The sequence below is a fragment of the Drosophila rhopaloa genome, unplaced genomic scaffold, assembly GCF_018152115.1.
Source record: "Drosophila rhopaloa isolate 14029-0021.01 unplaced genomic scaffold, ASM1815211v1 contig_2, whole genome shotgun sequence".
NCBI classification, from domain to species: domain Eukaryota; kingdom Metazoa; phylum Arthropoda; class Insecta; order Diptera; family Drosophilidae; genus Drosophila; species Drosophila rhopaloa.
In genome coordinates this window covers 21,992,185-22,005,724 of record NW_025335083.1, presented here as the reverse complement: position 1 = coordinate 22,005,724, position 13,540 = coordinate 21,992,185, and the positions used below count along the sequence as shown (strand labels likewise).

Sequence of the window (13,540 nt, the reverse complement as noted above, 5' to 3'; positions counted from 1 at the left end):
CACTGGCATCACAGTTAATTTCTAAGCCCATACTAATTAAATATTATTTATTTGTAACAGAAAATCTGCCAAGATGCTGACAACAAACGCGAGGATATGAAGTGGCTGGTCAAGACCTTGGACTCTCTTCTAAGTTACGCAACCGAAGATGAGGCTAATCTAGAGCAGAAGAAGCTGGAGGACCTGATCGCTCGCTACAAGAACCTCATACCCACGATTGAGATCACCATGGTCAAGACGGAAGTGTTCTCCAAGTGCTACACTTACCGCAGGGAAGTTCACGAGGTTGTCTGTCTGCTAAGCAAGGTCAAGGATCAGACGGCCAATATCCCAGCTCCCGACAGCCTGGAACGAGTGAATCGTCTGATTGAAGAGCAGCAATATGCCATCAATCAGCTGGATCACCAGCGTCCCCACATCATGTCCATGCTACAAAGAGGACGTGACCTAATCAAGGATGTGCACGCCCCAGCCTTTGTGAATACTGATGTGAAGAATCTGGAGACGGGATGGAATCAGGCTTACACTGAAACTTCTGACAAGCTGCAGGCCCTCAAGGGCACCCAGGCTGTGTGGAGCGACTTTGTGGACCAGAAGAACGACATCTTCTCCATGTTGCAAACTGCGGAAACAGAGCTTCGTTCCCTGACTCCACTGCAAACCGATCCCAAGAACGTCAGTCAGGACTTGAAGTCCAAGAGAGATCTGAATGTGCAGCTGCAGCAGGCTTCCCATCAACTCCTGCCTAAGTTGCATGCTCTCAAATCAGAACTGGCTCCTCTGGCTGCCGCCGACAAGCGTCCCATCCTGGAGAAGGAAGTGACCGAGGTGGAGAAGATGTTCTTCAACACCATGGAGCATGTAAAGGATCGCGTGGGCTATCTGGAGGACTACAGTGCCAAGTGGAATAACTACAAGACACGCCTAGCCGAGCTGCAGGAATGGGCCAATAAGGTGGCGCCAAAGAACATCGAGGCCCTTCAGTCCGAGGACCTCACACCGGAGGAGCGAGTGGTCAAGGTGCAGGCCTTCAAGCGCATCCTTGGGGATCGCATGAAGCAACTGGATCTTCTGGCCGCCGATGCCTCCGAATTGGCGCCCAAGGAGGGCAACATTGCCGAGGCCAAGCGACTCAAGGGCGAGATCACCAAGCTGCAGGAGGTCCTCAGTGCCATCAACCGCAACGTGGACCACCAGGCACAGGCTGTGCAGGAGGATCTCGTCAACTGGCAGCAGTTCCAGGCCGGTCTGCAGCAAATCAAGCCAGCCGTGGAGCAAAGCGAAGTCAAGGTAAATAATGTAGTTTCTAAGCCCATCTCCCTCGAAGAAGCCGTTGCCATGCAACAGAATGCCCAACAATTCGAGACACAGTGCCAGGAGCAATTGGACAAGCTCCATGGCATATCAAACATCAGTCATAAAATGTTATGTAAGACCAATGCTCCCGACGAATTGGACGCCATGCACTCGCGTTGGTCGGCTGTCCACGAGAACGCGAAACAGGCGAGCGCCAAGCTCGAAAAGTTGGTGGGCAATTGGAAGTCGTTTGACGCCGATGCCGCCAAGCTGGAGGATTGGGTTGGGCAGGGCGAGCAGCTGATGTCCAGGCGACCAGCTGTCCTCAACACGCCGCACATTGACAAGCTCGAAAAGGAGCTGGTCAAGCTGAAGTCCTTCAACAACGAGATCTCGCAGCAGCAAGCTAAGCTCGTAACTCTGGGTCAAAATGCCGATCAGATTAGTTTGCACTTGGCGCCCGAAGGCGCTGCCGCTCTTAAGGATCGCGTGAACCAAATGAAGGGCAAGCTTCAGAAGCTCTCGGAAGCCACTCGCGGCCACATCAACGAAGTGTCCGATGCCATCATTTCCCGGCAGGACTTCAATGCCAAGTTGGTGAACTTCTCGAACTGGATGGAACAGCTGCGTAACCAGGTTACGCAAGTGGAGGAAATCAACCCGGAGCGTGTGGAAACCAGTCTGCATGTTATCCACGCCCTTCTGCAGGAACATGCCGATAAAAAGCCAAGTTTCAATGCCATCTACGATGAGGTTAAGCAATTGGCCTTGGGAGCCACTCCCGAAGAGTCGAATGCCCTGAATGATGCCTACACCGCTTTAGTGGTTAACTATCAAAACCTAGAGACCAACATGCTGCAAAAGAAGGCGGCTCTGGAGAAGTGGACTGAATTGTTGGGCTGGAAGAACGACACGGAGTCGCATTTGAACTACTTAAAACACCAGCTTGACAAACCGGAAGGACCCGCTGCCGAGGAGCTGACCAAGGTCATCGATGAGATCGATAATTTGGGTCAAGGCATTGGGTACTGGAAGGGTCAGGCCAAGGAGATCGACGAAAATCCAGCCATTCAGTTAAGGGATGCTCTGTCCCGTCGTCCACTGATTGCCACCCAAATTGTGAATGATGTTGAGAACAAATTGGAGAACCTAAGGTTACGCTCGCAGAATCAACAGCAGCAAATCCAACAGATGACCGTGCGCAAGGACAAGTTCCATGCGCTGGAACACAACTTTGGCCAGGCGCTGCAGGAGAATCGCGCCAAGCTGGACGAGATTCTCAGACAGCATCCGACGCTGAACAACATCGACCAGATCATTGCCGATTTGGTGGCTCTGAATGATGCCCTAAAGTACCAGGCGGATCTGAAGAATCGCATTCATGACGAAGGTTCTTTGCTGATGCGTGAGGATATTGCCAGCATGCCTGCCATTCAGGAGAGTCTTCTTGTCATGGATAAGAACTATGATTCGCTTCAAAACGAGATTGCCGATCGCATACAGAAATACAATTTGATCAGCCAGGCATTGAGGGAGTACGCCGATTCCAAGGATAAGTTCTCCAAGGAGCTGAAGAAGGCAGAAGATTTGTTTAATGCCATACCGCAACAGCCACGCGATGAGACTGAGCTCCATCAAGCTTCCGAAAAGACCAGAAAGACCATGGAACAGTTGCGCAAATCCAAACTCTGTTTGGATGAACTAGAGCGGCGGGGCAACAATGTGGGAAAACTGTTCAGTGCAATTGGAGAGCCAATTCCCCAGGAAGTGCCACAGGAGGTGACAGCAGCCAAACAGACCTGGCAGGATCTGCACGACAAGACGGCCAAGAACGCCCATGTCTACGAGACTGAAGCCGTGATTTGGTCGCAGATCGAAGATGCCAAGAAGGATCTGCTTCCCTGGTTGTCGGAAACCAATCAGGGACTCTGCGATGCTGCGGATAACTCAATTGAAATTGAGTTTGGACCCATGCGTCTGAGCAAATATCGCACCGAGTTGCCTTCCTACCAGGCTCTGAAGGATTCGATTGTAGAGAAAACAAATGATTTGGTCAAGATCAACAGAGGCGCGGAGATCCCCGCCCTATCTGCACTCAATAAACTCCTGACTGATCAGTTCGCTGAGGTGAGCAACAATGCTGATCGCTTAAGTGCTGTCACCACTTCGTTTAATGATCAGGAGCAGGAGTTGCGCAAACGCTCAAAGGAAGCTGGCGAGCGGGTGAGCAAACTGCGTGAGCAGCTCATCAAGTGCGACGACATGTCCGGTGATAATAACAAGATCATGGAACGTTTGCTGCAATGCCGCGCCCTGCGTGGCGAACTTGACAATAGCGGCAATGAAATTGACAACATTAAACAAAAGGTCGACGAGCTGCGTAATCTGTATCCCACTTTCAGTGAGTCCATCATACCGAAGGAACTGAATAACGTGCAAAAGCGCTACGAGAATGTTGATCTCTATGCCAAGAAGATCGAAAGTTCTCTGCTGCAGTTCCTTAAGAAATTCCACGCCGATAAAGTGGGCATGCTGAAGCGCCTCATTGCCACTCAACGCGAGAAGGTAGCTTGGTGTCAGCCGGAGTCGTCCAGTGACAAATACAATCTGGACGTGAAGAAGTCCTCGCTACAGGAGGTCAGCAAGAGCATTGATGACTGCAAGGCGAGACATGCCGAAACACTGAAGTCACTGGAAATGCTAAAGGCTGTCGAATCGCCACAGAACCTGGCTGAACTTACCAGCGATGCTGAGCTTCTACGCAAGGACATGCAGGCCCTTCAGGATAGCTTTGACAAAATCAAGGGAATCCTCGACGAAAATGTAGATTTGTGGTCGCAGTATGAGCAATCGAATGAGCAGATTTCCAACTGGCTGCGTGACGTTGAAGGAAGGGTCAAGGCAGAGACCAGCAGCCAAGTTAATCTACCCGAGGTGCCACAAAAGCTTCAGGAATTGTCTATACTCCAACAGGATGTCTTGGCTCATGAGCCCATCATAAATAACCTGGAGCAAACATCCCAGCAACTAATTGAAAAGAACCCGGAGGCGAGAATTGGACAGTTTGTTACCCACTTAGTGCAGCGTTATCAGGCCGTGGCTAAAGCTCTGACTGGCTACATAGACAAGATCCGTAGTGCTCAGTTATCCAATGCTAACTTTGCCAAGGCAGCCAAGGACTTCAATGAATGGTTCGGCGATGCCAAGATCGAATTCCAGGAATTGGCACGCATGGGATCCCCTGGGTCTTCTTCTGCCACAGCTCAACAGTTGCAAACCGTCAAAAACTACATCAAGACCTTTGACAATGGACAGATTCTGTTGAACAACGCTGTGGACATTGGTGAGGCCCTCTATCCGGTGGTTTCCCCCGACAACCGCGAACGCATCCGTTCAGATCTTCGCCAAATGCGTGAGAAGTTCGATTATCTGCGTGATGAGGCAAATGCGTTTATGCAGCAGGTTGAGGGTGTTTTGATTCAAAAGACCTCGATCGAAGAAAGCTACACCCAGGTTTCGCACTATCTCAACGAATCGAAAGCTAAGGTTCCCGCTGGTGACGAATTGTACCCAACTCTGGCCACCAAAAAGGCTGCTCTGCAGAATTACAAGACTCAGCTGCAGGAAATAACACTTCACAAGAACGCCCTGAAGCAATTGCACGACAAGGCTGTGACACTGTGTGATGATGAGTCGGAGAGGAAGACCGACGAATCTATCCAGGAGTATAACACACTCTCCAAGAAGATTTCCGATAGGATTGCGACCGTGGGAAATCATGTGGTCAAACATGAAGCATACGATCAAGTGCTTGAAAAGGCACAAGACTGGTTAAATACCATTAAATCCGAAGCTATTGACATTCTCAACGAGACTACTTTTGAGAAGGAGGGCGCGGAGGAAAAACTTCTTGTGGTGGAAAATCTTCTACAGCACAAGCCCGAGGGTGATTCCATTTTCGATACCTGTCACAAGTTATTGGAAACGGTGCTTACACAAACCCATCCCAATGGCCATCCAGCTCTGCTCAAGGGTTTCGAGGAACCAAAACAATCTTGGGAGGACTTCATGACGCTGTGTCAGGACTCGGCGGTAAAACTAAAACAACTCTGCTCCAAATGGGATGAGTTTGACACGATCATAGAAGAACTCGATAACTGGATGAAGAATGTGGAGGCTGTTGTAAAGAACCAGAACCTCAAAAGCACAGCGGAAGCGAAGAATGCCCACTTGAAGCAGCTCCAGGAAATTGCCAAGGATATTGAACGCCGGGGATCGGCCATCAATGATCTGATGGATCAGGGACGTGAGATCGAAGGTGAAACCGATTTGAACCTCAAGTTGTCCCGCCTGAATACTCGCTATCAGACCCTGAAAAATCTATGCAAGGAATCGATAGCCAAGTATGTGAACTATGTAAAGGATCACGAGAGCTTCGATAACGATTTCGATGCATTCAAGCAGAGTCTTCAGTCTTCAGTTGACGAGCTATCCAAGGCCAATGAGATTGTGGGCGATCAAAGCGTGCTGCAGGATCAGCAGAACAAACTCCGCGAAATGTCCGACAAACGCATTTCGGATTCCACTCTTTTCGAGGGCCTCATCGATCGGGGAGAGAAGCTTTATGGTCACACCAGTCCGGAAGGTCGTGAGATCATTCGCCAGCAATTGCGTTCTCTGCGCACGCTGTGGGACAACTACACTGATGACTTGAATTCGGCCACACAGAAGATCGATCAGTGTCTGCTGCAGTTCAACGAGTTCAGCATTGCCCAGGATCAGCTCACAAAGTGGCTGAAGGATGTCGACAAGGCCATGCAGAGCCACACCGAACCAAAGACTACGCTGCAGGAAAAGCGAGCCCAACTACAGAACCACAAATTGCTCCACCAGGAAATCACCACGCACAATGTTCTTGTCGATAACGTCTGCGACAAGGCCCAGATACTGGTGGATCAAATCAAGGATAACTCGTTGAATGTGTACCTGGCCTCGATTAAGCAACTTTTCCAGAGCATCGTCCAAAAATCCGATGAGATCTTACACAACTTGGAGGATTGCGTTCAGAAGCACAATGAATTAAACAATGCCTTGTCTTCGGCCAAGACGTGGATCTCGAATGAGAAGGCCAAGTTGCTGGAATGTGATGATGCTTATGGCGAAAAAGCGGACATTAAGCGAAAGATCGAAACGTTGGGACAACTGGCTCAGAACAAACCCCAGGCCATGAAGTTGATCAGCGATATACGTGATCTATTTGAGAAGGTGAAGGCCACGACTTCTGAGAAGGGCAATGAAGTGCTGGACAAGGAGATCGAGGAGTTGGAGACCACCATGAAGAGCCATTTCGACGACATCGAGGGCATTGAAGGCAAGCAGAGGGATGTGCTCGCCCAGTGGGACAAATTTGAAAAGGCGCTAGAAGAGCTGACCAAGTGGTGCCGCAATGCGGAGGCTGTATTCCGTGAACAGCAGCTTAAATCGACGCTTCACGAGAAAGTGGAACAACTGGAAAAGTACAAGATCCAAAGGGAGTTGATAATCCAAAAAGAAAAGGAGGTCGATGCCTTCGGAGATGCGGCCCATGCCCTGCTCAACAATTGCGGAGCCGATCGCCTAAAGACACTAACCACCCAGGTCACCAATCGCTATCAGCTGTTACAGGTTCTGAGCAAGGAAGTGGTCAACCGCTGGTCCAACCTTGTCGATGACCACCAATTCTACCAGGACAAGTACAACGAGGTAGATTTGTGGCTGCAACCCATTGAAACGCAAATGCAGAAGGTGCTATTGGATGAATCCACCCAGAGTTCAAACATCCTGCAAGTGCTGCTGTCTGAAAAAGAGCAGGCAGAGGGCCTATTCGCTGCTCTAAATGCAGCTGGAGAAAAGGCTTTGCCAGAGACTTCAACTCAGGGTAGGGAGAAGATTCGCAAGGACTTGCGTGATATCCGCGATCGTTGGGATAAACTGGATGAAGGCATTCGAAATCTGGAAAAACGTCAGGAGGCACAGGGAGTACAGCTCTCCAGCTACCAGGACATTCTTAACCAAACCGTCAACTGGTTGGATCAAGTGGAGAAAGTTATTCACAATGAAAACCCAGCCAGCTGGACCAGCGCTCAGGAAATTCGGTCGAAATTGTACAAGTACAAGGCCACAAACCAGGACATCAATTCCCATAAACGCATCGTCGAGGCAGTAAATGAAAAGGCAGCGGCCCTTTTGGGAAGCGCAGCTCCTGCAAATGCGGATGAGATTTCCAAGGCAGTGGCTGAGGTGAACAAGCGGTATGATCAAGTGGGTCAGGACTGTGCCAAATTAGTGGCTGATCTTGACGGAGCATTCGATGTGTACCAGCAGTTTAGTGAGCTGCAAAAGGCTCAGCAGGATTACCAAAAGAATCTTTGGGATCGTCTCACCGGTTACTCCGACTACTCAGGCAATAAAGCAGCGCTACAAGCTCGTCTCCAAAAGATTACCGAGATTCAGGATGCTTTGCCGGAAGGTGTGGCCAAACTCAAGTCCCTGGAAGATCACATTGAACAACAAGCCAGCAATATTCCCGCCCGATCTAAGGACGCAATGGCCCGTGATCTGGCCAACTTGCATGCTGATTTTGAGAAGTTTGGTGGCTCTTTGAGTGACGTGAAGAGTGGACTAGAGAATCGTCTTCAGCAATGGAATGATTACGAAGTCAACTTGGATCGCCTGATAAATTGGCTGGGTGAGGCGGAGAATGCTCTGAAGAACTACAACCTGAAATCGTCGTTTGAGGAGAAGGAAGAGCAATTGAATCGTTTCCAGTCCCTGGCTCAGAACTTGCGTCAAAACGAAGCAGACTTTGACAAGATGAAGGACGATACCTCTGAGCTGGTGCAAAGCTCTGGCGAAACTAGGATTGCTGTAAATGTGCAGCAGGTCTCTTCCCGATTCCAATCGATACAAGCTACCGCTAAGGAGATTCTTAAGAAGTGCGAGCAGGCTGTCCAGGATCATGGCCACTTCAACGACAAGTACAAGCAGTGTGCGGATTGGTTGGCAAATGCCCAGGCACGTTACGATGATTGCTGTGACTTGTCCACAGTTGCATCCCGTGATGACCTACTAAAGAAGCAATTGGTTATCCAGGAGCTCCTGGCGCAGCAGCCAACTGCTACTCAGCTTCTTAACAGCACCGTTGAACTGGGCGAGAAGTGCTACGGTTCCACAGCGACCGAAGGACGTGATGCCATTCGCAGTCAGCTGGATGATCTGACCTTCGATCAATTGTTTGACAACATTGCCATCACAGCGAGGAAGATTCAAGATAAAATTGCCAAATGGTCTGGCTTTGATGAGATTGCCGACAATCTGAAGAGCTGGTTGGACGAAACAGAGAATGCACTTCCAGCGGATATTGAGCTGAAAACAACACTGGATGAGAAACGGACTAAACTACAAACCTATCGTGACATCCTGAACGACATTAATAACCACCAGGTGGAGTTGGGTAATCTTCAAGAGATTGCCGCCAATTTGCCGGAGAAGACGGACCTTGTGGACCAAATCCTTAAGGACATTTCTGATCGGTTTAGAAAGCTGCAAAAGCGTGCCCAGAACTACGTGGAGCGGTACGAGGGTATTGTGAGTGCTCATCAGCAGTACTCCAAGGCCGTGATGGACGCTCAAGAGTTTATCGATGCCACCCTAAACACCGTCCACTATTGGGGCGATTTGGATCTGGAGCAGATCTCATTGCACACGAACCTCGATCGCCTGAAGAATCTTAAGGCTAGTTTGGCTGATGAATTCCCGCGAGTTGATCAAGTCAGGGCTTTGGGCGAGAAGGTCATTCCGGGCACGGTGGATGTGGGTCAGGTGAACATTAAGTCCCAGATTGACACCACCCAGCAGGAATGGGAGAGTCTACTGGCCACCATCAGCTCCACCATTGAAGGTATTGAAGCGCGCTTGCAACATTGGTCGGAGTATGAACAATTACGCGATCAGTGTCTGGCTTGGATCCGTGATACCGACAACAACCTTCACGCAATCGATCTTAAGGAGGATCTGCCAAAGAAGCGTGCTCAGTTGGATGCACTGAAGGCTCTCCAAGGAGATGTTCGCGCCAAGGAACTGGAGGTTGATAATGTCACGGAAAAAGCACAAACCCTGCTTAAGGGACCCAGCAGCAATCGAGCCTCGGGTCCTGAATTGGTGACCAAGTACCAACAGATCTTCCACAAGGTTAAGGAACTGAACAACCGCTGGCAGCAGTATGTTACTTCCCACGAAGACTTTGACAATGCAATTTCAGACTGTTCCTCATGGATCAATGACATCAAAGAGAAATTGGACTACTGCTCTGACATGTCATCTATGAGTCCGAAAGAGCTGGATAAGAAACTGGCCACTATTCAAGATGTTATCTTGCTGAAGGACGAAGGTTCTGCTCGTGTCCTGAAGATCCTGGAGCAGGCTCAGCATGTGCTGGCTAACACGGCTCCCGCAGGTCATGAGGCCATCAACAAGGACCTCACAGATCTTCAGGATCTTTGGTCAGGAATTGCTCTGCGCATCATGGATGTTAAATCTAATCTGGATGACTCGATTACTCAATGGTCAGGTTTTCTGGACCAAGTGCAAAATGTTCGCAAATTCAACGAGTGGTTGGATGGCTTGGTTAAGGAATTAAGCGAACACCAAACAACTATGACAGAGAAGCGAGCTCAGTTAGATCGGGTTAAATCTACGGAGGAAAAGGTGCGCGTGGAGAAGATCGATGTGGATGCCCTTAAGATCCAAGCCAAGGAAATGATTGCTAGCGGTCAGCAGAGTCAGGCGGCCTTCCAAGCTCAGAAAGTGTTAGATACGTTTGATGAACTTTTTGCTAAGACCCAAAAACTACTATCAGATCGCCAAGATCAGTACAGGGATCACCGAGTCTTTAAGGAGGGCTACGATGATTTGGTTAGCTGGATTGGACGGGCCCGCGAGAAATTCCCTTCATTGAAACAGAGCAGCTTAAGCGATAAACTGGCCATCGAAAATGCTGTCCATGCCACGGAAGCTCTTCTCAACAAGCAGGCTCAGGGTGAACTCCTGGTGGAGCACTTGGTCCACACTGGAGAAGTGGTGCTGGCCAGTACGTCTTCTCAAGGTCAGGAGATCATTAGGAATGACATCCGAGCCCTGCGCGACAGCTTCGAGGGTTTGTTCCGTGAAATCAACCAGCAGAAGGAGAACCTCGAGGTCACCATGGTGCAGTGGCGTGCCTACAAGGAGGAGTATGAGCGGCTGATGGAATGGTTGCAACAGATCGACATCCTTGTAAAGAACCACAAGCTTAACCTGTGCCCCAACCTTCCCGATAAAGAGAAACAGGTGGCTGATATGAAGGAAGTGATGTCAAGGCTTGAAAAGGGCAAGGATGACATTGATAAGTTCAATGCTTCGGCTGCCAGTCTTTTGAAGTCCCACCTGGACACTTATGTGAACAATCAGCTAAGGCACTTGGGTTCCGTCTATCAAGTGCAAGTAAACCTAGCCAAGGATGTCCTCAAGAAAGTGGAAACCAATCGCGATCAACATCGTGAATACGATGCTAATATGAAATCAGCCAAGGATTGGATTGCCAATGCTAAAGCCACTATTCAATCGGCAGGCGAAGGAGCTGGCTCCAAGGAGGCTCTGCAACGGCGCCTGGAGCAAATCCAGGATCTGATTCGCAACCGTGAGCTTGGTCAAAATTTGGTACACACGGCTATTAACAATGGCGAAAAGATAATCAGAAACACTCGCTCCGATGGACGTGATGCTATCAACAGTGAAATGAAGGAACTCCAGACCGATTGGGACCGCCTGGTTAAGAAAATGTCCACCGCCAAGGTGCAATTGGAGACGAATCTGTTGCAATGGGCAGACTACAGTTCTAGCTACTCGCAATTGCAGCAATGGATTACCGATAGGGAGGCCAAGTTGCAACAGGCCTGTGAGCAGAAGATCGTTAAATCCAAGCGTGGTCAACCCGGTCTCAGCTGTGGCTTAAGCGAACGCAAGGCCAATCTCCGCCAGACAAACAACATTGTGCAGGATATAGTGTCTTTTGAACCCATGATTCAGTCGGTTACATCCAAGGCTTCAGTTCTCCAGCAGGGTGCTCCAGGCACTGAGATATCGGATAAGTACGAGAATCTTACCAAACAAGCCAAGGATCTGTATGAGAAGCAGAAGAACACCATTGAGAGCTATCAGTCTTTGATTGATGCTGGTAATGAATTTGCCACCTGGCTGAGAAACGCCAAGGAGCGTTTGAGCAAGTGCTCTGAACCCACGGGAGATAAGCAAGCTCTGGCCGAGAAGACCCATCAACTAAAGATTCTGCAGGGTGAGCTGCCTGAAGGTGCTCAGAAACTGAAGAATGCTCTGGAGCAGGGCGAGATCGCTTGCCGCAGTGCAGAGCCGGAGGATTGCGAAATCATCGAACAGGAAGTGGCCCTTCTTCAGGAGGAATTCGATGCCTACAGGGAAGCCCTTAATAAGGCTAAGGATTATCTAGAAGTGGGCATTGTCAAGTGGTCCGACTACCAGGATCAGTACACTGAAGCTTTGGAGTGGTTGAGCAAGACCGAAGCCTTGGTGCAATCGTACAACAAACTCCAAGATAGTTTGATCCAAAAGAAGGTGGTCCTCGAGCAATTCCAGGGACATCTGCAGACCCTGTTTGACTGGCAGAAAACTCTGGATGACCTTAACATGAAGGCCCAGGTTCTCCTGGAGACTTGTTCCGACACAAGAATCAGCAATGCCATCATGCAGTTGACCACCAAGTACAATGCTCTACTGACCCTGGCCAAGGAGGTGATGCGTCGCCTGGAAATGCACTACCAGGAGCATCAGCAACATCACAGTCTCTACGAAGAGTGTCAATCTTGGATTGAAAAGACCCGTGAGAAGCTCGCCGAGTGTGAGCAAATACCCGGAACTCTTAGCGAAGTTCAAATCAAATTGAACACTGTGAAAAACCTTCGTCAAGGTTTCGAGACCGGTCAGAACAAGTTGCGTTATCTTTTGGAACTCAAGGAGAAGGTGATAATGAACACCGAACAAAATGGAGCAGCCAAAATTCAGGAAGATACCGAATCCCTGAAGCAGGACTTTGACAAACTGTTGGTGGATCTCAACGATGTTCGCCAGAAATTGGCCAATCGTCTTGCCCAGCTGGAAGAGATCTTCAAGCTTTACAAGATCCTGGTCGAATGGCTGGAGGATGTCGAGCCGAGTGTCAAGGCCAGCGATGAGTACCTCAACGATTTAAGCGAGAAGCGTGCGGCGCTGGAGAAATTCCGCGTCATTCAACGTGACATCAATGGACATAATGATATTGTGGAAAAGATCAATCAGCGTCTTAAGGAGGATAACAGCTTGGATCTGAATGACTTCCAACCGGGTCTGGGCAAATTCGATGAGCTGCAGACGCAGGTGAACAAGATCATCGAGTCACTGGAGAACCAGGTGAACAGCCATGAGAAATACAAGCAGGCCTACAATGAGCTGCAGGATTGGCTGCGTCGCACTCGCATCGAAGTGGAGCAGTGCGCCGATTGTCATGGCGAGAAGGATCAGGTGGAGAGTCGTCTGAATCGATTGGGAGACATACAATCCTCTTCCTTGGAGGGCAAATCCCTGCTGGAAGCTTGCGAAGAGCTCAGCCAGGCGGTGATTGCCACCAGCGGACGCGAAGGCCAGGACAATGTGGCCCAGGAGATCAAGCATCTCACCTCGGAGTGGGAAACCCTCCAGGCTATATCCCGCGATGCTCGCAGCAGTCTTGAGTCTTGTTTGGCTGCCTGGCAGACCTTCCTGCAGAAGTTTAACAAGATCAACCTTTGGATCGAAACGATGAGCAAGCGCGTTACCAAATCCCAAGAAGGCGAGAACAAGAACCCCGAAGATTTGGTTAATGCCAAGGTAAGAAATCTTCGTCAAGTCGAGATCTCGCAACTGTCGCACGCACCTCTAACAAAAAAAAAAAACTACTAAAATTGTAATCGAATATTATATATATATCTAGCCAAAGCGCGCACGTAAAGTAGAACTCTCACCGACAACAAAATTTGTATCTAAATACCTCGTACCGTGAGAAATTAAATCATGTACTAAAACCACACTAATCACTACCGCTAACTTTTCAGCTAATCACTTTGTAAACTCAATTGCAGCTAATCATTTACACAGACTCTTGTCTAATGCCTAATTGCTT

The 13,540-nt window shown here is 49.3% G+C and overlaps 1 protein-coding gene across 1 annotated transcript in view; it reads left to right on the top strand.

The window, feature by feature from the left end:
• LOC108047588 overlaps positions 1–13,540 on the top strand; it is a 101,215-nt gene that overhangs the window by 18,143 nt on the left and 69,532 nt on the right. The window contains 1 exon segment of the mRNA XM_044460480.1: positions 61–13,248. Coding sequence (XP_044316415.1) covers positions 61–13,248 — 13,188 coding nt within the window.